This window comes from Anolis sagrei, chromosome Y (assembly GCF_037176765.1).
Source record: "Anolis sagrei isolate rAnoSag1 chromosome Y, rAnoSag1.mat, whole genome shotgun sequence".
Classification (NCBI taxonomy): domain Eukaryota; kingdom Metazoa; phylum Chordata; class Lepidosauria; order Squamata; family Dactyloidae; genus Anolis; species Anolis sagrei.
The window spans coordinates 48,168,795-48,196,162 of record NC_090035.1 but is presented as its reverse complement, the minus strand read 5'-3'; the positions used below and the strand labels follow the sequence as shown (position 1 = coordinate 48,196,162).

The 27,368-nt window shown below is 38.6% G+C and overlaps 1 protein-coding gene across 2 annotated transcripts in view; it reads right to left on the bottom strand.

Annotated features, from left to right (window-relative positions):
• LOC137095359 (protein shisa-9-like) overlaps positions 1-27,368 on the bottom strand; it is a 497,171-nt gene continuing 469,803 nt past the window's right edge. The window contains exons 3-4 of one of the 2 annotated variants that reach the window (XM_067461951.1): positions 7,738-7,893; positions 1-1,403 (exon numbers count right to left, since the gene is read on the bottom strand). In XM_067461951.1, the coding sequence (XP_067318052.1) occupies positions 1,060-1,403; positions 7,738-7,893 (500 nt within the window). In that variant the 3' untranslated portion in view covers positions 1-1,059. The remainder of the gene's footprint in view (positions 1,404-7,737; positions 7,894-27,368) is intronic. The other variant, XM_067461952.1, reaches the window with a different exon arrangement.

The following is a 27,368-nucleotide window of genomic DNA, read 5'->3' as shown; positions in this document are numbered from 1 at the left end:
AGGATGCTTGCCATAGATGCAGGCGAAACGTCAGGAGAAATGCCTCTAGAACATAGCTCTATAGCCCGAAAAAACAAGAACCTAGTGATTCCAGCCATGAAAGCCTTCGACAATACCTAACAGGACCCTTTTACTTAAAAACAAGACTAGCATTGAACATTGGTAATACGGTAAAGGCACCACCCACACTTATTTGTTCTCAGTACAAAGAAAATTGGGCAAGAAAAAGAAAAAAGAAACAGTGGCATAATGGCTGTGAAAAGGAACAATTCCATTCAGTAGTGAATTCCTGACCTGTGACTTTCTTCTTCCATTTTTTTTCCTTCTTCGGCACAGGTTCTGGAAAAAATGCTATAAAACTGAAAGAAAACCCAACCTTTCCAAAGCTTTCTACAACCTAGAAAGCCTCATAGTTTTGTAATAGTCTCTGCAAGTTTTGCACACAAGTCTTTCAGGTTCAACTGGTGTGTGTTGTGTAGAATGTTGTTTTATTATTATTTTTGCTTGCTTGGTGAACCATGGTATAGAAATGTGATAGGAAACGTGAGGATTTCAGCCAAGGTGTTTGCTCATTTCAGCTCCTTCCTCCTGAAGCATTTTCAAAAAGGTGTACCAACATTTGTAACAGTGCCATTTCCCCCCAGTACATATGGACTTGGTCTCTGTGTCCCTGACTCCTTCAAGGCCAGCACACCGTTCAAAGTTCTTAAGTGGATGGGCGGTGACTCTACATTGTGCTACTTCTCATCATGGATTTTAATTTGGGAAAGGCAGGAAGGAAATGCAAGAGAACGATTGCAAGGTTTTGGTCCCAGTGTAAAATTCGAACAACCTTTGATGTATTGCTGTGTATAGCGCTAACCTTTCCCACTCCTGTGATTTACGGTTTGCTACTTCATTTGTGTTCCTTGCTCTTAATATATCTGCCTCTCCTGTCTGGGTTATTTTTAATGAATTACTTTTTTTTCTTGTATAGCCTCTTCCACAGTTGTGTTGGTTTTCCCTCCCACATCTTTTAAAAAAGAGAGGAAGAAAAGTTGGGCGGAGAGAGGGGGAATCTCACACAGTCACCTCTGTCTTGCTGTTGGTGATGAAGTAGGGCTGTGTGGGCAAGTAGTGCTGGCTCCGCGTTGTTAACGGGTCCCCTGCAAGATTTCTCCCCTTGGTTGCATAGGCGTGCTGTCGCAGGGACTGGTCGCTAGGGTCCCAGGTTTTGTAGGCCAGGGGGTGCATGTGGGGCTTGGCTGCCTTGGGCCGCTGCCCGTTGTGTTTCATGGTGCCGCCTTCCAGGACGTACGGCCGGTCCTCCTTCACACACACCGGGTACAGTGGCAGCGTCCCCTTGGAAGCCAGCTCTGCAAGATGCCGTCGCTTGGAGTAGAAGTCCTCACTGCCCTTGTCTGCTGTAGTGAAAAGGGGAAGAGTAGTGAGCTGAACATAGGGTCCGTGACACAGGTAGAAATATGGGTTGAAGTGTACAATTGGAAGGAGATGAGCTATCAAAGTCTTTCACAGCTGGAATCAGTGGGTGCGGGCTGTATGGTCAATGTGTTTTAGCAGCATTCTCTGCTGACATTTCACCTGCTTCTGTGTCTACTACTACTACTACTACTACTACTACTACTACTATTATTATTAAACTTTATTTGTACCCCGCTAGCATCTCCCGAAGGACTCGATGCGGCTTACAAAGGCCAAGGCCTCAATACAGAACACAACAATACACTTAAAGCGAATTAAAACAATTAAAGTAATATTAAAACAACAAAACCACAGGCAATAAACAGTACATCAAACAAAATATAACTAGGCCTGGCCAGAGTAAATGGTACAGGATTAAAAAGTGCTGATGTGACAGGTGATATGTAGGGATTATAAGGCAAGTGCAGTGTGCGGAAATCTTAATTCTAATAAAGTACTTCTGGGACCTGGTATAGGAGATTTCTAGTACTAGTATAGGACTTGGTATAGAAGATTTACTAGTATCTTGAGAGGATCCTGCTAGAACACATTGGCCATACAGCCCGCATACAGGGACTGTGGTGGCACAGTGGGTTAAACCCTTGTGCTTCTGAACTGCTCACCTTAAGGTTGGCAGTTTGAATCCACAGGATGAGGTGAGCTTCCGCTGTTAGCCCAACCAAGCAGGTTCCTCAGCTTGGAAATGGAGAAAGAGCATTTCCTCCAGAGCCAGAGATAAAAGGGGAAGCCTTTGCCTATGTCTCTGTGTTTGTGTCTCATTGTATGTAATTGTAACAAGGCATTGAATGTTTGCCTGTGTCAACTTACATACTGTTATCCGCTCTATCCCCTGGGGAGAAGGGTGGAATAAAAATAAAGAGTTGCTGTTGTTGTTGTTGTTGTTGTTGTTATTATTATTATTATTATTATTATTATTATTAGCCTGGAAACCACATGATACCCTGGTATTTTATCTCTTATTTTAATTATATTGTACCCTGCCTCAAGCCACAGGGAGAGGCGGGTAATAAATTCATTATTATTATTATTTTCATTATTGTCATCATCATCATTGTCATGAAGCACCTTCCAATTCTGACATGGATCTTTTAATCAAAAAACCCTTTCAGTTGCCCAGTCTTGTATGCCAGCTTGTTTTATTGTACAAGTGACATTGATATCACTGTGCCATCTACTATGGTAAGGTGCCATATAGGTCATGATTGGGTTGGGGTGTTATGTGGCTTCCCAGCTTTATGGCTATATTCTAACAGACGTTTCGCCTGCATCTGTGGCTAGCATTTTCAGAGGCTCTGATGGTGGTCAAGCAAATGAAGTATGTAATATTCCTGTGGAATAATGTCCAGTGTGGGAGGAAAGAATCAATGTCTGTTAAACTAGTATGAAGGGTGCAAATAGTAACCTTGGAAGTAGCCTGGCCTTCCTTCCTTTTGAATTGTTTGTTGCTTGGAGGCATCCTTTGTCTGGGTGATTTCCTTACACCCTGTCTTGATTCTTGTTTTTAATACAGGTAGCCAAATTTACAAACTCTTTGCTTCGCAAACCATATTTTAGTTCGCGCAGACCACTAGTGGTCTGCAGACCACAGGCTGGGAACCACTGATGTAGAGGCAGCAGGCTGACTATACCTAGTATTTTCATTGGCCAACACACACCTCTTAGTGCCTCAAATGTTAGCCCTGTTGCTGGGTATATTTGACCTGCCGATTCCAAGACTGACACCAGTTTCCCCCTCTCAGTTCTAGCATTTGATATACAGAACATATGCCATCTACCAGTCGCCGTCTGCTCGTCCATTAAAAACCATGATAACCATATCTAAGAAACTAGAACTGATGCAGTCTCTCCAATGGCATTTTCTGCATCAGCCCCAAATAACCCCAGGAACCCTAGGAAATAACCCCCCAAAAAAGCAAGATGCTGAAAAAAGAAATTATCTGGGGTTTTGAACTTTTAGCATGCCAAGGCAAAATGTCTGCTTTTCCATATTTCTTTTGTAGTCGTAGAGATAAACAATGGCTACTGTACCTTTTGTTTCCTTCTTATTTTTCACTTTTTATATTAAAAAGGTGTTCTAGGAAACTTTTGCAAAATTGTGTGTTTCCCTTTGATTTGCCGAGAACATATCATCGCAAAGAAAAGGGAATAAACATCTTGCCCCAGTGTTGCGGCTTCTAGAATGAAGGCGCACATTTTGCTAGGGGTTAATGGTTTGTTTTTGTGAAAGCAACCACCTGGCCTTGAATTTCAATGTGGCATTAATTCTAATGGCTGAGTATAAATAAAAGTTGACATGCTTATGCAATCAAAATGTCAAAATGATGTGCAGAGTCCATCAAATAGTCTTCTCTCTGGTGAAGGGAGTCCCAGGTTCACAACCCCTCTGGTTCATGCAACCGGGGCCTGAGTGAGCAGTGGCCCCTTTAAGCAGGGGAGTGAAATACAAGCTCGATGAATCGGAAAAAAGAGAATAATTTATGCAACAGAAACCTCTTTCAGCACTTTTCTGCATGAACTGTAAAGCTTAAAATCCCACAACCCTCTCTCTAATAAGAAAAGAACACAGCCTTGACTCATGTCTCTTTGGGATTTCCCTGGACTGCATTGGTCTAAATTGCCTCACTAAGAGTGGTATAGCGGGATTGGCTGTTAGACTTGCCCAAATGCTATCATCGAATCACAGGGCCATACAGCCTGAGACAGACACCAAAGATTTCAATACTATATTCCTATCGATGCAGTCTAGAATACAATTGGCTTTTTTAGATGCCGCATCACACTGTTGAGTCATGTCCAGCTTGTTATCTACTTGGGACTTCACCCCACGCAATAAGTAAAACCTTGGAGATAATTGTTTTTCCCTTAATTGGAAATTAAACAAATGATTTTCCTACCCCCATCACATGTTTTCCTTCATAGTAGGGTTGTGGTTGGATTAATGGGTTAAACCCTTTTGCTGCTGAACTGCTGACCTGAACTTTGGTAGTTCAAAGCCACTGGTCAGGGTGAGGTCCCGCTATTAGTTCCAGCTCCTGACAAACTAGCAGTTCGAAAACATGCAAATGTGAGTAGATAAACTGGAACCACTTTGGTGGGAAGGTAAAAGGCATCTCAGGAATGTGCGATCTATTGAAAAAATGGTTCAAAAATCATTACAAAACTGGGTGGTGCTGGCGCTTTGTTTCTAAAGTGTTTCTAAAGTATATTTAGTGAAAATTTAGTTACTATAATGAAAGTAACGAAATTCCATTACTATTTCGTTATAGTAATTGCACATAATTAAATGACTATAATTCGGGACATTTCAAGGGCTCCTATTTCCCTCATTTTAAAAGCTATTGGGATGAAACTTGCTACAATGGTAGAACACATTTACTACTGTTAGCCCACAAAATTTCAGAACATGATCCATGAATTTTTGGCGAATTTTTGATTTTTTTATAAACAACATAAAGAAAATATGTTCCTACTTTGAAAGTGTTATTTCCTGTTTAACTGTGTTGAAAGTAGTTCAAAGTAAAGAACTTTCTGATGCTGATGCAGTCTGGGAAATGTAGTTTAGGGCAGGGCCTTTTGAATTCTCTGGAATAGAGCTCCTCTCTTCCCAAACTACATTCCCCAGTGTTCTGTGCTGTTCCCAAAATGCACTGATTCATCTTTTGCCTGCTGCTAATGCCGAGACTGCATTAATTTCATAGAGCAATAGCAAGGCACACAGGCAGCCTTTGGCTTTGCTCCCTTGCCTTGCGCTGAATGTGAAACTGACTTTGAGAACCCTCTGAGATTTACAAAACTAAAATGAAAAAGTATGGAGTAAGTTTCGATTCTAAAATATTGATGTGGGCCATGCAAACGCTTCAAATATGGCTTCCAACTTACAAAACTTCCGATTTTCTTACAATTTCTGAAACTTCTAATTTTTTGCACATGCCTAATGGATCTAGTAGAGTACCGTTCTCAGAAAATCCTAACTTTTTCAACTTTTGTTTTTCTTTTATCTATTTTTTTACCTCTTTTGATTTGGTAAAGGAAAAAAAGAAACCATATAGTATAAGATCAGAAGTTCAATCTCCATTTTTCTATGGAGTTTTCTATATATTAAACTGGATTGCCCAACATTATAAATTAAATAAATATAAATATTATAAGGCAACCTCTAATAGCTAATCCAATATGTCAAAAAAGAAATGGTTTAATGACTAAGAACAGAAATATCTGACAGTTTTGCTTTGTTTCACATTCAGTTTTTTATTTATTTTATTATTATTTATTTATTTGACTTGTATACCGCTACTCCCAATTTGTCTCAGAGCGGTTTACAGCAGTTGTCAATGCGCTCACATTCCTTTTCATTGGAATATATTTGCAAACTTGCTCAAATTTCTATTGAATCTGAACTAACCAACCACTACTGGCCAGACTGAACAGATACATCTATTCTCTGCTCATGTCCTATTTATGGGCCATTAAACATTGAAAAATGAAATATGTCCACTGTGATTCAGTACCACAATCATGGGTGCAATCAAAGTTAATAGGACCTGGAAAGCAAAACGGATTCAGTTTTTTCCAATCTTGAATATAATTTGGAGGGCATTTTTGTAAACTCAGTGTTAAAAAAAGATATGTGTAGTGACGGATTTTCTGACATGCCAGCTACTATATTTCATCACATAAGTCATACATTTTTAAAAAATAGAGGTGTGACTATTATGCAAGGAAAATGCCTTTATTCTCTGGTTTCTGTTGTTTATTTTTTAAAAATGCATTACCTCCAAAAAAAAAAAAAAAGGAGGAGGAGAAGGAGGGATAATCCAGCTTCAAATAAACTTCTAAGTTTCTGTTTGCTTGTTCTTTCAAACTACAGAACCATCAAGGGTTGATTCTCCCTTCCTTCTTTCTCTGTAGTATAAAATGGAGGTATCTGAAGCTCCACTCTTCTTTCTTCTTACTCCAAAGCAGTTTAAAAACTGGAAATGGAGATCTCTCAGAAATGGATCTCAGATTTTCCTTCCTTTATCCAAAGAACTTCATTCCAGGTTTTGTAAACTGCCTTGACTTTGGAAGGAAGGAAGGAAGGAGCTTCAGAGACCTCGATTTTGTAGTTTTTAAACTGCTTTGCCTTCAGAGAAAGGAAAAATATAGGGGTCACCGCTTAAACTGCCAGCTACAGAAAATCTTGCTGACCGGAAGGTATGCAGTTCAAACCGCAGGTTGAGGTGAACTCCTACCACCAGCCCTAGCTTCTGCTTACCCAGCAGTTTGAAAACAGCAATGTGAGTAGATAAATAGGTACCGCTTTGATGGAGAGGTAAATGGCGCCCCTAGAGACATGCTGGCAATTCGATCACGAAGTCATCCATGGACAACAGGCTCCTCAGTGTTGAAAAATGGAACAACCTCATCTTCCCATGGCCAAATCAAGCATAGTCTCCAGATGCCAGAGATGGAAAAGAAGGAAGCCTTGCCTCTGTCTATGTACTGTTTGTCTTTGTTGTTAATTGCATAATGCAGTGGTTCCCAACCTTTTTTTGACCAGGGACCACTTGACCAGGGACCACTCTCCAACATTAGTACCAAAAGGGGTACAAATCAGTTTTTGGTCAACTCTAGATTTGGTTTGGTTATTTGGGGTGTTGATTCAGAAAACTGCATTGTATAAACCACATCAGCTGTAGTTTCCAATACAGAACATATGCTACCCAGTAGTCGCCATCTGCTCTCCCACAGAAAACCATATTTAATAAGCCTCAGTACTATAAGAGGGTTTCTCGAAACCAGTCACTCTCGTTACAACAGTATAGTAACGGTGAGGCCGAGGACCATATTAGAGTTTTTGCAGACCACTCTTGGTCCATAGGCCACAGGTTGGGAACCACTGGTATAATGGCGATAGAGTGGAATATAAATAAAGTATATTATTATTAAGGAAGGGAAAATCAGCCCAAAATGGGGGTGCGACTATTATGTGAGGAGAACAAAAATTTCCATTCTTTAAAACTCAAAAATGGGTGTGTGACTATTATGTCATGGCAATGAAATATGATAATAGATAATGTGCTTTTCACATCACAATTACTGATTAATTAATCAATATCCTCATAATTCCTTGGATTTTGAATTTCTTTCTCGCCCATTACCCAGCAAACAGGTTCATCATAATCATTCTCATCATTCAGACTATGAAACAAGCACTGTGATATTAAGCTTGATGATAAGATTGGGTAACAGGTATTTGCTTGTTCATTTGCTTACCTACTGCTTTCAAGGATGCATACTTGCTGAGCTCCTTTCCCGGTGGCTGCTGTTCATATGGATTCGTAATCTGTCCCATGTTTGGGTATGAGTGGGGGTGCGTTAGCTGAGGGAGAAGGGGCGACACTGGCACCACGTTATTCATTTCTGTTGCATCTGCAGGAAAGAAATAAGAGAGAAAAATATCTAATTAAAACAAATTAAAATCTAAATCATTTCATACCACAGCAAAACCAAGACAATAAATAAAGAATGCCACTCAGAAACAGGGGAACTCCAAACAGCAAACAATATATTTTTTGTATGTTTCTGTAGTAGGTTAAACTGCTAAGCTGCAGAACTTGCTGACCAGAAGGTTGGTGGTTCAAATCTGTGGGACGGGTTGAGCTCCCACTGTTAGCCTCAGCTTCTGCCAACCTAGCAGTTTGAAAACATGCAAATGTAAGTATATCAACAGATACTGCTTCAGCAGGAGGGTAACGGTGCTCCATGCAGTCATGCCAGTCACAAGATCTAGGAGGTGTCTACGAATAGCGCCAGCTCTTCGGCTTAGAAATGAAGATGAGCACCAACCCCAGAGTCACACTCAACTAGACTTAATGTCATGGGAAACCTTTCTCTTTACCTTACATTGCAGACAGTCTTGTGTCCAGCCTAAAGCAGTTACTTATGGATTTATGTCAGATAATACACTCTTCTCTCATTTTCCCATTCTCCTTAAATAAATGAAACTGTTCGTCAGCAGAGATACACTGATCTGGCTTATCTCTGAAATAAGCTTGACGGGATGTCAGAAGTCTAACCTCTTACCTTCAAAGAAGGACTTGTCACAGTTTTAAGCCCAAGAAAGCTTTCGCTTCAAAAACCCTGACAACACTCAGAATGACCCAACTTTTAGGGAAAACTTACTCATCCCATAGCTACAGAAATCCAGCCAAAATGGGGAGAAGTTGAAATTAGTTTGCTTGTTTATCCCATAGAGAAGAAAGATGAGCATATTTTCCAAATTCTTTACTTTTACTGAAGGGAAATTAGATGAATCTGGCAAGCTTTGATTAGTACAAGTTGAGTATCCCTTATCTAAAATGCTTGGGATCATGTTTAGGATTTTGGATTCCCCCCCCCCCCCCCCCGTATTTCCATATGTGCACATGATGAGATAGGGGGTCACATTGGTGCAGTGGGCTAAACCGCTGAGTTGCTGAGTTGTTGACTTGTCAGTTTAAATTAATGAGACAGAGTGAGCTCCCATTGTTAGCCCCAGCTTCTACTAACCTAGCAAATCAAAAGCATGCAAATCTGAGCAGATCAACAGGTACTGCTTTGGTGGGAAGGTTCCAGCAGTGCTTCAAGCAGTCATGCCAGCCACATGACCTAGGAGGTGTCTACGGACAATGCTGGGTCTTCAGTTTAGAAATGGAGATGAGCACCACCCTCAGAGTCGGAATCGACTAGACTTAATGTTGAGGGGAAACCTATACCTTTACTTTATGTAATGAGATATTTTGACGATACGACCCAAAATTCATACAAGTTCCATATACACTTTATATATACATTGGAAGGCATCTTCATGCAATATTTTTAAAATAATTTTGTGCATGAAATATGCATACACTGAACCATCAGAAAACAGATCTTTGCCTGTGGATAATTTTGGATTTTGGGGTAATTTGGAATTCCAAATTGATCAAGCTGCAAGTAATACTGCAATTAACATCACATCTATGGTTCTATCTCCCCCTTCCTAAATACTTTTAAACTAGCCATAATATAATAATGCTCTACCTATACTATGATTGAAAAAAAACCTGCTTACGTTCCTAGAATATTTAAATCAAGTCACATTTGGAGCTATCTAGTACTTGCTGCATTGGATATGCAGACCATCCTTGGAAAATTCCACAGTTTGTTATGTCCATTCATATAAGATACTGTAAAACAGATAGTGAGAATGTTCTGTTACACTGAGATCTTATTCCAACTATTTACTTGCTGAGTTAATTGTAATAAGAATATCTTCAGCACGTGTAAATCCACAACTAACCAATATTTTATTTTTAGTTCCAGAAATACAGTAGAGAGAAGAAGAAAAATGCAGCTCCCGGTATTTTAGTTCTGCTTTTGACTTCAAAAGTTAGTTCCAGAGTGAAGGCAAATGGATGGCCATCACAAAACAAACTGTATTAACTAAGAGTACAAGGGAGATGTCTACTTGCCCACTGTTCATAATTTCTATATAATGACAAAAAACTGGCTTGGAATACAGTTTCTGTCTTGATTGTGTGTTTAGTACTACAGGGGGAGTTGTATTCAGTCTTTTTGACTTAGAACAATATTTTGTGTGTCTTATTGTAGACGATAAAAAGCAAGAACTCAAATACCAGGACGTTGATGCGCAGAGCATAGGAAGCAAACCAAAGTAACCAATTGATTCCTGCCATGAAAGCCTTCGACAATACACAGAACTAACTTGGTTCTTAATACTGGAGAGCAAATATGGAACACCGTTACCTTCCCGCCAAGGCTGTACCTATTGGTCTACTCACATTTGCATGTTTTCGAACTGCTAGGTTGGCAGAAGCTGGCCCTAACAGCGGGAGCTCATCCCATTCCCCAGATTCAAACCGCCAACCTTTCAGTCAGCAAGTTCGGCAGCTCAGTGGTTTAACCCACTGCACTACCAAGGGGCCTAAGAACAAACCTACAGAACCTCTTTTGAAACTTGGGGACTATCTTGCTTTCCAGTTTGCTGTAAGGACCTAGGAATAGATTTTGGATGGATACTACTCCCAACATTTTATTTCTGGTAAAAGCAGAAGTGAAGGAATGCTATAAAGTTTGCCTCAAGAGGAGGAGGAACAGCAAAGGAGATAATAAAGGGTGGACTGAGGATCAAGTTAATTGGATGGTGGATCACACCATCTTCAGTCCTCCGAATGAGGCTGGTGACTCACAAACCACTTGGGGAATGACCTATGGGCATTTCATGATGAAAAAGCCAGGTATCATCTTGCTGGTCCCAGTCTGTGCATCCAGGAAAAAGGGGAGACTTGCAAACCTACTGGTTGTGTAGCGGGGAGCGGGGTCCCCAAAATTCCAGGAGGAAGAAGAAGAAGGAAGAGACAGAGACAGCTTTGCAAGTTCACAGAATTTAATGCTTACCCGGGTAAGGGCACCTCAGCTTCAATCTGGCTGATGAGGTACAAAGCACTAATCCCAAAACACCCAGTATTTATAGGCAAAATTATCCAGTTCGCACATGCGTACAATCACTTGACATTTACACAATCTAATCAGTTTGTCCTCGAATCGTGGCCAAGAACATTTGTTGGCAAGAACACTTGTTGGCAAAATATTATGTTTTCCACAACTTTCCCCTTACATCATCTGACCTCGCTCCCAGATGATTTACATTGAACCATTAAAATGAATCATAACTTCATATATTTCTTCACACATCATATTATATGATTCCACACATCTTCATCTCTGTATCTTTAACTTATTAAAAGCAAGCATTTCCCTTATTAATCCTCCTTAATTACCTTCCCAATACATTCACAATATATTAGTTCTTTCAATTGATCCATTAAAAAGGTATATTATATTTTGTCTGCTATTTACTTCAACCAGACAGGAGGTGGCGCTGTTATACCATATCTTCAGATGTTTGCTTCTCCTTAGATTAATAATTATCAAATTTGTTCTTGGCACCAACTCTTGTAACCTTCCACATTTAGCTCTCGGCTTATTCAAATATTGACATATGATAGGCCTCTTGCCTTCCTGTCCTCCATACCATCTGTCATTCTTCCCTTCCACCAGAGAATCACCACCAGAATTCCTTCTTCATACTATTAAGAATCCCTTTTTAAGGTAAGACTTCATTAATTTCATTAAGTTATAATTATTTTTCTATTTAGCTGCTGCCACAGTTGGAATTGCAAGAGGGAGATTCACCACTATGTTGTTGTGAATATATCTTTATGTTCAGAAGTCCTGAATTGGGACTGATCTTGCATGCATCTCCTGACACTGATTCCACTGTCCCCATTTGGCATTCCAAGTCTCACACATTTTTAATTCCTTTTAAAATGTTTGTGTCTCCTCTTCCTACTCCCCACTTTGCTTTCAGCTTATTTCAGTTGCTGCAAACTGAGTGCAAAATTCAAAATGAATTATCCGTATTTACTCAAATATAATGCGCCATCAAATCTAATGCACACCTCAATTTCCAAAACCCTGAAACCAAAAAAAGAAAAGAAAAGGTATTTGCTGGCAAATGTCATGTGTAGCGGCAAAAAGCGCACTCTTTGTCATCTGACCAAAAAATATGTGCATATTATAATTGCTGTATGCTTAAAATTCCTTCTTTAAAAACAAAAGTGTTAGAGTACCCCTTGTCTGGAGTTCCCCGGTGTGTGAGTTTTGTTTTTTTATTTACTGTTATAATTTCAGAGGGTTTTTTTTAGTACTGGTAGCTAGATTTTGTTCATTTTCATGATTTCTTCCTTTCTGTTGAAATTGTCCACATGACTGTAAAATTATAACAGTAAATAAAAAACAAAATTCAAACAAAGGGAACTCCAGACAAGAAACAACCAGGAACACCCAGAGGTGGCCCTAGGTAATTTTCAATGGTAAGCAAACCGTATTCCCCCCCCCCCCCCCACATCACTGATATATATTTCCTGTTCGTCGTGGGAGTTCTGTGTGCCATATTTGGTTCAATTCCATCATTGGTGGAGTTCAGAATGCTCTTTGATTGTAGGTGAACTATACATCCCAGTAACTACAACTCGCATATGTTAAGGTCTATTTTCCCCTAAGAGCGCCTCAAGAGCACCCTTGGGCAAAATCAACTATACTGCAAATGCTTACTTTGCTTAATGGGTTGAGCCGCCCCTGGGAACATCTAATCACATCTCAACAAAGGAATTTCCCAGGCAGTAACAAGCGACACCTAAAAACTGTCAAGCTATCAAATGCTAATCAAGGTGGCCAATTCACACCTAGCTCCAACAGACAAGAGTTCTTTCTCCCACCCTGGACCTTCCACAGATGCATAAATCCAATTTTCCTAGTTTCCAACAAACCTCAAAACCTCTGAGGATGCCTGCCATAGATGCAGGCGAAACATCAGGAGAGAATGCTTCTAGAACATGGCCATACAGCCCAAAAAAACCTACAACAAACCAGTGATTCCAGCCTGAAAGCCTTTGATAACTTCGAGTGGAGGCTTGAAGAAGGTTGCTACTTCCAACATTTAACCTTTCTACTTTATATATTGTTCCCCATTAATGGTTTTTTGGGGGGGGATCTTAAACACACTATGGCATCACTTGATAATATGCGTTTTGCTTCACATCTCTGAAATATTGGAGGGTATGTCACTTAGACCAGATTGACTCCATTATGACTTTTCTTACTGTCTGCCATTTGCCCTCCCAGCTCTCACCTCACTTGGAGTCAACTTAAGGCTGGTTACTTGGATGACCTTTTCTTCCTAAAAAAGACTTTCAACCCCCCCCCCCCCCCCTTTTGCAGTTTTGCAAAACTTCTGCATAATCAATTCAGGTATGATTTTTTTCCTGCTATTTCAACCGGACTCTACTTTTGATCTCTTTGCACTTGGTCTCAAAGGTAGTCAAGGTATTTTGGTGTTTCAACTCCATGCTATTTTGAGATCCTTTTTTTCCTAAAGCCTTTTATGTGATCAATACGGGTGGCATCTAGACAAGAGATGTTTTTACACAATGATGACCAACTTCTATTTTGGGATGTTAGAAGGGCATTTTTAGTAAGACTGCTTTGCTAGTAAAGGGGACACTAATGAACAACGTACTTTTTGGTACATAAAAGTGAAAGCAGACATTTAATGGAGTGTGATTGGTTTTTTTAAACGTTCCTAGTCTCAGCAGACTGACAGTAGGAATTTTCTGCATCAACAGGGGTCACTAACACTGTTTCCAGACGTTAAGTTTTGTCTCTTGATATATTAGTTAATCTTTGGGTCTTTTCCCAATCAAATTAAACCTCCGGGTGAGTTATTTTTAACTTACTTTTGTCGGAGGAGCTTTCAGCAGACTGCTCAGCAAACTTGCATACTCCACCTCAGAAGCCTCTGAAGCCCCAATTTCCACAGTTTACAAAGGAGAAAAGCTCGACCTTCTGGTGGAAATGATTAAAGGGTTCAAAAGCTCTATGGAGCATTTATCTCTCGAAGTTAAAGAGATAAGAGAAAAGATGAGCGAAATAGTATCTAAGGAGGAAAAAAATCAAGCCAGCATCCAGTCACTCGAAGTGGAAGTTAATTATTGGAAGTCAAGGGTGGGGGCCCTAGAAAACCACTCCAAACGCAGAAATATTTGCTTACAAGGGATTCCTGAGTATATAAAAGACCAAGACTTGATTAACTCTCTATGTGAGTGGTGGAACCAATGGGACATACCAGCTGGAGAAGAAGATATATATAAAGCATATAGACTTTATCCTCAAAAGAGGGGGGGAAAGAATAACAAAGGTCCCACACCAAGAGTGGTAACAGTGACATTTGTTAAAGCATCAACATGCCTACAGGTTTTCAAAGCCTTGAGGAGTGTGAATGATCTGCAGTTTAACAGTAATAAAATCACAGTTTTCCAGGACTTAGTAAGAGCTACAAGGGAGGGGAGAGCCTCCCTCAAGCCCATAATGGATAGACTCAGATCAGCAGACATCAAATACACATGGGCCTTTCCAGCAACACTAATCATTTTCAGAGAAGGAAAAAAAACTTACTGCAAAGACTATAGACTATAGAAAAAGGGGAAACGCTCCTGAAAAACTTAAACCTGATCCAACCCCCACAGAGGAAATCTTCAAGAGAAACAGGAGTCCCAACATGTGTCTGAAACAGAGGAAGAACAACCAAGAGAAGGTCATCCAACTAAAGAAGTAACCACAAGAAAAAGACATGGGAAATCTCGATCAAAGATCTATAGAATTCCTAACAGAAGAAATTTCAAATAACTATACATAATAGATTGTTTCTATAGCTGGGTTTACTGGTACTGGCAAAGACATTCTGTAAGTATTTAAAGCACCAGAGCAACCAACAAAGATAGGATTTTTTTCGTCTAATTCCTAATATAATTTAAATTTAAAAGTGGGAAAATGGTTGCTAACTATACATGAAAAAGGAGAAGATGGGATGTTCTGGAATTAACAATAGGGATGTAGATTGGGTTAAGGGTCAGGGATTAATAGGGATTTTAAAAAAGGTAGATAGCCTGGAAGGGTGAGTAATGTGAGAATGTTATCTGACGGATAGGAGGGATGGATGCAGGGGCCTTTGTCCGTTACTCTCTGGATGGCTGAAAGGAATTTTTTTCCTAGCAACCTCCTCGAGGAGGAGAAGGTCATGGGTTCCAGAGGAGGGGTTATTTTGGGTTAGGGATCTGGGTTCTGTAGGGGTATGGGTTAATATAATGGGAGAGCCTGTGGAAAAAAGTTGGGAAGGTAAACAACTGATCTATGATGGAGAAAATTAAATTATTGTCGCTCAACATAAACGGCCTATCTTCTCCGGTTAAAAAAAATATAAACTGTCTCGAATGTTAACTGAACAGCATGTTGATATATGCTTAATCCAGGAGACTCATAAGAAAAAAGATAAGGAAAAATTGTTAAACTTAAAGAATTGGGACTTACAATATGAATCAAGAGGATCAAATAAATCCAGAGTAGTAGCAATCATAATAAAGAATACTAACAGTTTTGAATTAGAGAAAATGATATCAGATAAGGAAGGTAGATTTATAATGATAAGGGGAAAACTAAACAATAGTGATATCTCTATTGCAACTGTATATGCGCCAAACAAAAAACAAATAAATTTCATAAATAAAACATTTGCCAAAATTAAAAAACACGCAAAGGGCGATGTAGTCATTGGGGGAGATTTAAACACGGAGTTATACATGAATAGAAGAAGCTTAGGGGTTAGTCCTCCAAAGTTAGAATGTAAAGTCAATTTTTAAAAATGGAATCTAATCAAGGCCCATAACAGAATAGGTGAAGAGGATATGGCACCAACTTTCTTCTCACACACTCCAAATTCACAACTATAGATTACTTCATAGTTGGAATTAATAACTCTAGAGAAATTAAAGAGATAAAAGTTGGGAAACAATGGCCAGGAGTTCATGCTCCGATTTTGCTTAAATTGGGTAAATCTCTAAGGAGACTCGCAAAGAAACGGAGATTTAACCCAAAGGTAACTCTCAAAGAGAAGGACAAACAAGATATTACAAAACAGATAAAAGATTTTTTTCTAATAAACAGACAACCAGAATTAAAAGAAGAGTTAATATGGGACGCTTTCAAAGCTACTATTAGAGGTACATGTATCACTAAAGAAATTGGGATTAATAAGAAAGAAAAATCTATTCTTGAAAAAACTAGAGGAGAGGAAGAGAGAGCTTCCTCTAACAATTTCAAAATCACCCAACAGCTGAAAATAAGACAAGATGGATAGAGAGAAAAAAATATTTGGAGAACTTAGAAAAAAACATCTGTGAAGCAAAAATGATTACCAAATCAACTCCATCAATAACTCAAAATGTTTGGCCAGATTCCTTAAAAAAGGACAGGCTGGAAAGAGAATACTAAAATTAAAAGATTACAGGGGTCAATTAAAATCAACAAATAATGAAATTAGAGAAATTATGGCAAGTTTTTATGAGAAACTTTACGATGATAAAGATACAATAGAACAAGAAGTATATTTACAGAAAAGCGTAGACTATCACTCACAAATAGAATTAAATAATACAATATCAAATTCAGAAATTGAAAATGTAATAGACAGTCTAAAAGTGAACTCAGCCCCCGGACCAGATGACCTTACCACAAATTTTTAAAGGGGAAATTACTCCGAATTTCCCCTTTAATGACTCTTCAACGAAATCATGGAGGGAGGTAAAGTTCCAGACTCCTGGAAGTATTCTGAGATAATAACAATTCCAAAACCAAATAAAGATGAGACAGATCCTAATGCATATAAATCTATCTCCCTAAGTAAGGTGGACTATAAGATCTTTACAAAAATATTAGCAAACAGAATAAGGGGTAAATCCCAAAAATAATCAATGAAGATCTATATGGATGTATTAAAAATAGGAAAATAGCAGATCCTATCAGGATCATTCTAAATACTCTAAATCATGCCACAGTTAATAGATCCAAACTGTTAATAGTAAAGCTTGACTTTCATAAAGCATTCGACCCAATAAACCATAAATACCTGAATAAAATATGTGAGGCAAGTGGAATAGGGGGAAATAAGTAATAAATAAGTAATAAAAGAGATATACAGTGGAAATAAGGCAGTCATAAATGTAAATGGGTTTGATTCGAGACAAATTAATATAAAGAGTGGAACTAAACAAGGATGCCCACTCTCCCCACTATTATTATTATTATTATTATTATTATTAATAATAATAATAATAATAATAATTCACTGGTCAAATTAATAAAGGAATTTGGGGAAATCTCAGGGCTTGCAATTAACTTAGGTAAAACAGAAATTCTCCATAAGACTCTAACATCGAAAGAACTAAAAATCACTCAAAATATTATAGGAGTGAAACTGGGAAAGAAGTCATTAAAATACTTAGGAGTAGAAATTCCAAAAAAATTAAACAGCATTATCCAATCAAACTTCAACCACTTATGGAAATCTACAAGTAAATTACTTAAAACCTGGGGGAAGAATTTTCACGACATCACTTCTAGACTTAAATGAAGATTTTACCCAAATTCCTACATTTATTTCTAAGTCTGCCAGTAAACTTCTCAGCAAAACTCTTTAAGAAGTGGGACAATTCCATCAAAAAATGGGTAGTGGGAGGGAATTTCTAATTTTATATTCTATGGCACCCAAGAAATGAGGGGATGGGAGCCCATCCCTGGAGTTGTATTATGAGACATGCCATATTGCTAAATTAATAGAATTTGAACTGGAAGGGGGGAAAATGGGTGAAATTAGAGAAAGAATTAAACGATTGGAAAAAGGGCTCATTTATGGGAGAAAAATCGATAAAAAAGAGCTTAAAAAATTAAGTGATGTCCCCCTCTTCTCAATATTGCATGTTTGGAAGAAATGGCATAATAAATTACAAATAAATAAAATAGATCCCTTTTCGCTAGAAACCCTGGAAAATAAAGATTAAACATTTAGAAATTTAATCAGGTCCCTGAAAGAGAATAAAGTAAAGAAGGTAGGAGACTTCTTGGAATCCAATGGAGATATTAAAAAATAGGAAAAAATAAAGGACAATTGTGGCTCAAAGTATTGGATACCTTGGTTAGGCTTGTTACAAAGAGTACAAGAAAAAAAAGAAACATCAGATGCCCCATTGGATAGAATAATAGGTTGGAAAATAGAAAAAGAGAAAGGCATTATAGGGGAAAAATATAAGGAACTAATAGCCTTATCCTATAATACAAAACATACTTTAGTAGATGCCTGGAAACAGGATATAAACTTTAATGAAAACACTTCTAACAAATGCTGGCATAAATGTGGGGAGACTGGTACTTTTTCACACATGTGGTGGGACTGCTCTGAAATCCAAAAATATTATAATACTGTTAGAGAAGTAATAGATGAAATAATAGGGCAAAAACTACATTGGAATAAAGCTCAATTTCTGTCCCTCACCATAGAGGTAAAGGAGGGAAACAACGAATGGTCAGATATATTGAAATTTATGATAGCTGCTATACATGCCACAATCGCCAGAGGTTGGAAAGATAAAACAAGATAGGACCTGAAAACCTGGTGGTCATATCTCTCTGAATATTTAATTAATGATTTCATCTATGAAAAGAAAAATAAATATTTGAATATTCAGTCAAGACAAGATTGGTTTAGGAAATGGTCTTGTTTAATCGACAAAACGGAAGGAAAAAATAGGTACAGAGCTTAAAATCACGCCATCCAGACAATTAAATCAATGAACTGATTCAAGTAACCCAGATGGGGGTGGGAGGGAGGTGGGAAGAGGGTGGTAAGGGTGGGTGGGGTGGGGTTTTTTATAAGGTTAATTAATCAAGATATATGGTAAAGGGAAGCACAAGTGGAACCTGCATCCTAGCCATAAAAAATGTAATCAGTTTTCAATATTATCTTTTAGATGGCTAAGGTTCGTACAGTATTGTTTTGTTATCTGTATGAAGAAATTAATTTTAAAAATTTAAAAAGAAAAAAAAACTAACACTGTTTCCAAACAGGCTGAAGGAGCTGGTATATAAGCAAACAAAAAATATGTGCCAGAAAAATAATGTTTATGTTTATTTATATCCTGCTTTATCTCTCTTGAAGGAGACTTGAAGTATCTTTGTTGTTGTTGTTCATTCGTTCAGTCATCTCCGACTCTTCATGACCTCATGGACCAGCCCACGCCAGAGCTCCCTGTCGGCCGTCACGACCCCCAGCTCCTTCAAGGTCAGTCCAGTCACTTCAAGGATGCCATCCATCCATCTTGCCCTTGGTCGGCCCCTGTTCCTTTTACCTTCCACTTTCCCCAGCATAATTGTCTTCTCTAGGCTTTCCTGTCTCCTCATGATGTGGCCAAAGTACTTCAACTTTGTCTCTAGTATCCTTCCCTCCAATGAGCAGTCGGGTTTTATTTCCTGGAGGATGGACTGGTTGGATCTTCTCGCAGTCCAAGGCACTCTGAGAACTTTCCTCCAACACCACAGCTCAAAAGCATCTATCTTCCTTCGCTCAGCCTTCCCTAAGGTCCAGCTCTCACATCTGTAGGTTACTACAGGGAATACCATGGCTTTGACTATGCGGATCTTTGTTGCCAGTGTGATGTCTCTACTCTTTACTACTTTATTGAGATTGGATATTGCTCTTCTCCCAAGAAGTAAGCGTCTTCTGATTTCCTGGCCACAGGTCGTGATGCATTCCATATGCCAGCAAATATGGAAAACACAAGAATGGCCATCAGACTGGAAAAAAATCAACTTATATCCCCATACCAAAAAAGGGAAATGTGAAAGACTGCTCAAACTTCCGTACAGTGGCCCTTATTTCTCATGCCAGTAAGGTAATGCTCAAGATCCTGCAAGGAAGGCTCCAGCAATACATGGAGCGAGAGTTGCCAGATGTTCAAGCTGGGTTTAGAAAAGGCAGAGGAACCAGAGACCAGATTGCCAATATCCGCTGGATAATGGAGAAAGGCAGGGAGTTTCAGAAAAACATCTATTTCTGCTTCATTGACTATTCTAAAGCCTTTGACTGTGTGGATCATAATAAATTGTGGCAAGTTCTTGGTGGGATGGGCATACCAAGCCACATTGTCTCTCTCCTGAGGAATCTGTACAAGGACCAAGTAGCAACAGTAGGAACTGACCACGGAACAACAGACTGGTTCAAGATTGGGAAAGGCATAGACCAAGGCTGCATACTCTCACCCAACCTTTTTAACTTGTATGCAGAACACATCATGCGATGTGCAGGGCTTGATGAATGCAAAGCTGGGGTGAAAATTGCTGGAAGAAACATTAACAACCTCAGATATGCAGATGACGTCACTCTGATGTCCGAAAGTGAGGAGGAGCTGAGGAGCCTTCTAATCAAGGTGAAAGAAGAAAGCGCAAAAGCTGGGTTGCAGCTAAACACAGTTGTAATATATCGCAGTAATCAGAGAAACCAGGCACCGGGGCCGGATGTGGCCCCTTTAGCTCTTTTCTCAGGCTCTCCTCTCTCTCACCATCATCTCCTTCCTTTCTTCTCTCTTTCCTTCCTTCTTCCATCCCTTCCTTCCCTCCCTTTCCATTTCCATCCTTCCTTCCCTTCCACCCTTTCATCCTTCCCTCTTTCTTTCCTCCTTCTCCCTTTCTTCCCTTTTGTCTTTCCTTCCTTCCTTCTCTCCTCCCTCCCCTCCCTCTTTCTCCCTCTCTCCATTCCCTTCCACCCTTTGGTCCTTCCACCCTTCCCTCTCTCCCTCCCTCCATTCCTTCCTTCTCTTCCTCAGGAGTAGCAATACGGGGCCTAATGACTACACTCTGGTGGTGCATTGGGTTAAACCAAGGGTCCTCAAACTTTTTAAACAGAGGGCCAGGTCACTGTCCCTCATACTTTTGGAGGGCCAGATTATAATTTGAAAAAAACAAACAAACCATGAATTCCTATGCACACTGCACATATCTTATTTGTAGTGCAAAAAACACCTTAAAACAATACAATAATTAAAATGAAGAACAATTTTAGCAAATATAACCTTATTAGCATTTCAATGGGAAGTGTGGGCCTGCTTTTGGCTGATGAGATAGGGTTGTTGTTGTTGTTGTGTGCTTTCAAGTCATTTCAGACTTAGGTTGGACTTGAGCGAGTGTCGGGTAAATGACCTTGGAGAGCCGTATCTGGCCCCTGGGCCTTAGTTTGAGGACCCCTGGGTTAAAACCTTGTGCCGGCAGGACTGAAGACCGACAGGTCAGAGGTTCAAATCTAGGAAGAGTGTGGATGAGCTCCCTCTGTCAGCTCCAGCTCCAGCTCCCCATTCGAGGACATGAGAGAAGCCTCCCACAATTTTGAGTAACTTTGTTACAGTTAAATTATTACAATGTTTATTAAATTATTACAACAATTCATAATAATTAAATATCTGGTCACAAATATGATGGGCACTGAAAATATAGCAAATAATATAATATAATATAGCCTTAGATTATTTCGGCCTAACTGACCTAATTGATCTATCTGACTTAATATCCTTAACTGATCAAACCTAACATAGTGGAGATTAAGAGCTTCAGTTCAGTGGTGATTAAATACAGCTGGTAATTGATCAAAGGCTGTTAGCAATTGGGTTTGAATTTTTGCATGTAGAGTATTTAATGTATTTTAAGATATTTAATGTAATTAGTGTATTTAATGTATTTAAAATTAGAGATTTAAGTCATGTTAGCTTCTTCCTCTCCGCACTGGGACTGACATCACAAGCTGATATAACGTGGTTTACTGCCAAACACCAGCTTCTTACTATTTTATTATACCTAACACAGTAGCAACATACAAGCCAGTTAATGGTACAAGGAGGCAGCAGCTGTGAATATAGCAATCGTAGTATTTTAATGTAATGTAACTCCTCAAGTGATATATGTGGAGGGACAGTAGATGTTTCAAACCATAACTCCTAGCAAGGGAGCCCAAACTGGCAGCTTAAAATAGAATTGTGCTTTAAGAAGAAAGAACTTGGCAATACTTAAGCAGAGTCATAGCTGAATTATTGACAATTACACAACTATACATCAACATAACTCAAGAAAGCCGGGAAAATTTTAAATTGTAAAATAAAAATAAAATAAGAGAAAATAAAACCAAAGTAATAGAAACATATAACTTAAATTAACCAAGCTGACTTCACGGAACATGGATAAAAACATGGATAAAAATCAAACGCCAAAACAAACAAAACCTCAACAACCCAGAAAGCAATCTCTTCCAGGGGACCCATCCTTAAAAAACCTGATGGCCGAACTTCTTAAAATCCAAGAAGCCCAAGAGAAAAGGCATGAAAGCCTAGAAAAAACAATCAAAGAGGAAGTGAGCAAAATGACAGAAAAACTCACAGCAATGAGAGGGAAAATGAACTCAATGCAATCTGATATTAAAGAATTAAAACTTGAAAAAGAAGGGATTAAGAAATCACAGGACAAGACAAGGAAGAAGGTGGAACAACTAGAGGCCTCCATAGAGAAACTAACCAAACAACAAGACCTGGTAATAGCAAGGGAAACCAAACTCCAGCTAAGGTTCAGAAACAGAAGAAAAAGAACAAGCTGACCTAAAAAGCATTATAACTGAAATAACAGCAGGAATCTTGAATATCTCTCTAGAGGGCATGGATTTGAACATTGACATGCTATCATGTGCAGACCTATTAAGCAAAGAAGCACAAGACACCCAGAGATATAGTGGCCCACTTCAACAAAAGGAGGATCAGGGATGACATACTGAAATACAATTCTGAAAAACCTACAATTTATAAAGGGAAAAAAGTTGCGATACTTAAAGAAATACCTACAGCAATGATGAACAAAAGACGATCATACTATTTTTTGACGGATATGTTGAAGAAAAATGAGATAAAATCCAAATGGCTACGAATCGAAGGAATAATGATAATGTATAAAGAAGAGAAGTTCTGGATTACGTCCGTAGATAAGGCTAAGAATTTCTATTAAAAGCTCATGGAAAAATCGACCCCAGTGAAAGACCAAGCAAAAGATCACGTAGAGCCAGAGAAAGCATTAGAAGCCTCTTCAGAAACAGAAGGAGAAGACGCCCAAGACGCAACAGCAGCTGGACCGTTAAGAAAAAAGGGGAAAAAAGACTGAGAAAAGACTCGCCAGAATACTATGAAAAATTTATTAAGAAAGATAAAAGTAATGGACAATCAAAGGAATAATACGAGGGGAATGTTTATGAAGACAATTTGTAATAATGTAAATGGCTTGAATGTTCCTAATTAAAAAAACAGAGTTTACATGTTTTTCACGTAACATTTACGTGTTTTTCACGTAAATGAAGCGTGGAAATTATTTATTTATTTATTTACTGCGTTTATATACCGCATTTCTCAGCTCAAGGGTGACTCATTGTGGTGTACTCATGAAAAAACAAGTGCAATCTACAAAGCATAGTGCAAAACAGTCTACAATTCATCATAATCATAAAAAAAATAATCGTCAAGCCACAATCCGATATCATTTCCGTTGTTCCATTCCTATGGTCAATTGCCAGTCATTGCACTTCTTGATCAAATGCCTTCTTAAATAGCCAGGTCTTTAACTTCCTGCGGAATATTAGCAGGGAGGAGGCTAGCCTGATGTCCATGGGAAGGGTGTTCCACAGCCGAGGAGCCACCACCGAGAAGGCCCTATCTCTCGTCCCCGCCAGCCGTGCCTGTGAGGCAGGCGGGATCGAGAGCAGGGCCTCCCCGGAAGATCTCAAAGTCCTTGTGGGCTTATAGGCCAAGAGGCGGTCAGTTAGGTATTTTGGGCCAGAACCGTTTGACGTGATTGCTATACAGGAAACGCATATATCCCAAAAATATGCAGCCTACCTAGAAAACAAACACTTAGGCAAGTTATTCTATTCTTCAGCAATGGTAAAGAAAAGAGGAATTGGGTTGTTGTAGGTTTTTCTGGGATATATGGCCATGTTCTGGAGGCAATTTTTCCCCTGACGTTTCGCCTGCATCTATGGCAAGCATCCTCAGAGGTAGTGAGGTCTGTTGGAAGTAGGAAAAATGGGTTTATATATCTGTGGAATGACCAGGGTAGAATTGCTTTTTATATAAAGAGGAATTGCTTTATATATAAAGGAGAGACTTAACCCAGAACTAGTCTTCAAAGATGACGAGGGCAGGATGATAGGTGTTAAAATCAAGTTTAATGAAAAAGAAACACTGTTATGTAATATTTATGCCCCAACAGGGGCCAAATCATCATTCATAAAGCTACTGAGAAGGAAAATAACCGATGAAACATTTAATCACTTAATAATTCTTGGGGATTTTAACAGTGTAATGGACTGTGACAAAGACAGATCCAGAAAAAAAGTTAGAGGTGGGGATCCTAAAGGTAGTAAACTACCTCAAAAAATTTTGCAACTAAAAGAATCTTTCCACCTTAAAGATATTTGGAGGATACAACACCAAACGGAGAAAGACTATACCTTTTATTCTGACAGACATCGATCATAGTCATGGATCGATATGGTTTGGTCATCTAATTCACTCTCACCACAAATTAAAAAACAACAATCCTGCCGAGATTAAACTCTGATCATTGCCCGATTAAATTCGAGATACAGATTGGGAACAGAATAAGAAAATGGAAGCTGAATGAAAGTCTAATATGTTCGGAAAAAGATATAGACTACTTTAAAAACATGATTAAGGGATATTTTGAACTGAATCAAAATAAAGGAACAGACTTAGGAATTGTTTGGGATGCGAGCAAAGCAGTACAGAGGGGTTATCTTATACAACAGGGGATTATTAAGAACAAAAAAAGAGATCCAGGAAGAACTAGAAAAAGAAATAAAATTAAAAGAAAATATGTTAAAACTCAACCCAAAAGAAAGATTAAATTGGAATTAAACATCCTGAGGAAAAAAATTAATGATACCATGGTGGAAGAAATTGCTAGAAAATTTTAATTTGCCAAACTGAATTATGTTATACATGCCAACAAAATAGGAAAACCCCTAGCAAGGCTATTAGAGGGAAAAAATCCAAAAACTATTTATCACACAAATTATCGAAGAAGGGAAATGTTATACACTAACCAAAGATATAATAAATCAATTTAGGATTTTCTACAAAAAAAACTATACAAAAAAGAACAAATTAAGATGGATGATATTACAGCTTACATTTCAGAACAAAAGCTAAAGAAGATCACTCACTTACAGAGAGAAAGCCTAAATAAATCGGTTTCCATTGAGGAAGTTAAGAAAGCAATAGACAGGATGCAGATCAACAAAGCCCCCGGACCGATGGCTTTACAACCAATTACTATAAAATATTCAAGGAAGAACTTTCACCACATCTACAAGAGCTAGTAAATAAGATACTAAATGGATCTGAAACACCAAGATCATGGCAAGAAGCTAACATCACTCTAATCCCCAAAGAAAAACTAACTTAAATAATATGAGGGATTTCTGCCCGATATCTCTGCTGAACAGTGACTACAAGATCTTTGCAAACAACTTAGCAGAAAGGTTGAAAAACCTGTTAGAGCAAAGAATACAGGAAGACCAGTGTGGCTTTCTACCCAGAAGACAAATAAAAGACAACATTAGAATAATCTTGGATGTTATTTAATTTTATGAAAAAAACCCACAGAAGGAGGTCGGGCTTCTCTTTTTAGACACGGAGAAAGCCTTCAACAATGCCAGCTGGGAATTCTTGACAGAAACTCTAAAAGAGATAGATATCGGTCACAGTTTCCTGAATGCAGTCAAAGCCATATATAACAAACAAACAGCAAAAATCATGATAAACGGAACAGAATCAGACAGCATAAAGATACAAAAGGGAGTCAGGCAAGGATGCCCGCTACCCCCCTTGCTGTTTATAGTAATCCTAGAACTATTATTGGAAGATATTAGGAAAGATAAAGAACTACTAGGGACAAGGATAAGGTCAGAGGAAATTAAAGTAAGAGCATATGCGGATGACGTTTTTTGCATCTTAGAGAAACCCCTAGACACAGTTCAAAAATGGATCCAAAAAATGGAAATATTTGGAGCAGTAGCTGGATTTAAGATTAATAAGGACAAAACCAAAATAATAACAAAAAACATCTCTAAAGAAAGAAATGCAAAGCTGCAACAAATAATTGCATATGAAATTGTCAAAAAAGTTAAATACCTGGGCATAACCATCTCAAGCTCCAACTCACATCTAATTAAAGATAATTATGAGAACAGCTGGAAAAATATCAAAAAGAAATTAGACAACTGGAATTACCTGAAGTTATCTTTGTTAGGCAGAATTGCGGTAATTAAAATGTCCATCCTCCCAAAAATGATATTCATGTTTCAAACAATTCCCATACTAAAATCAGGAAAACACTTTACCAAATGGAACAGGGATATAACAAAATTGATATGGAACGGCAGAAAGCCAAGGATAAAATTCAAAATTTTGACAGATGCAAAAAGTAGGGGTGGACTTGCCCTTCCCAACTTGCAACTCTACTTTGAGGCGAGTGCCTTGACTTGGATTAGAGAGTGGGCGACCCTACAAAAATGAAAATTGCTAACCCTAGAGGGGTGGGACCTTAGAAGAGGATGGCATGCCTACATATGGTATGGCAAAGCCAAGGTCGAGAACAATTTCAAAAACCACTATATCAGAGGTCCCCTCCTTAGAATATGGGAGAAATACAGGAGATTCTTCTATGAAGAAACTCCCATGTGGGTGTCACCCGCTGAAGAGTTTCATAATAAAGAAATACCATGTGAGAAGTGGCACCCCTACTCAAAATTATTAAAGAAATGCAACAACGTCTGGGAGTTGAAACCTCTAGAAGATATAAGAGACTTTGACAGCAAAACGAGCTGGTTTCATTACTGGCAAATAAAAGAATGTTTCAAAGAAGATCGGAAAGTTGGGTTCAACTCCAAGGATTCAAGCTGGGATAAGATAATGCAAAAAGAACAAAAACTAATTAAAACACTTTACCAGACCCTGCTAGAATGGGACTTGGAAACAGAGAGAATAAAAGAAAACATGATGAAATGGGCCATAGATATAGGTCACCCAATATTACTCAAAGACTGGGGAGAATGTTTGGAAGAAGAAGCTAAGATTTATGAAAGCCACAAATATTATAGAAGGATGGTACAAGATATATTTTTGCTGGTATCTGACACCCTTACAAATCTCAAAATTTAGTAAAAACTACAATAACAGATGTTGGAGATGCGAAAAGGAGCTGGGCACTCACTTTCATCTGTGGTGGGGATGTAAGTTAATTAAGAAGTACTGGATAACAATACATAAATACACACACAAAATCCTTGGAGTGAAATTTGATCAGAAACCGGA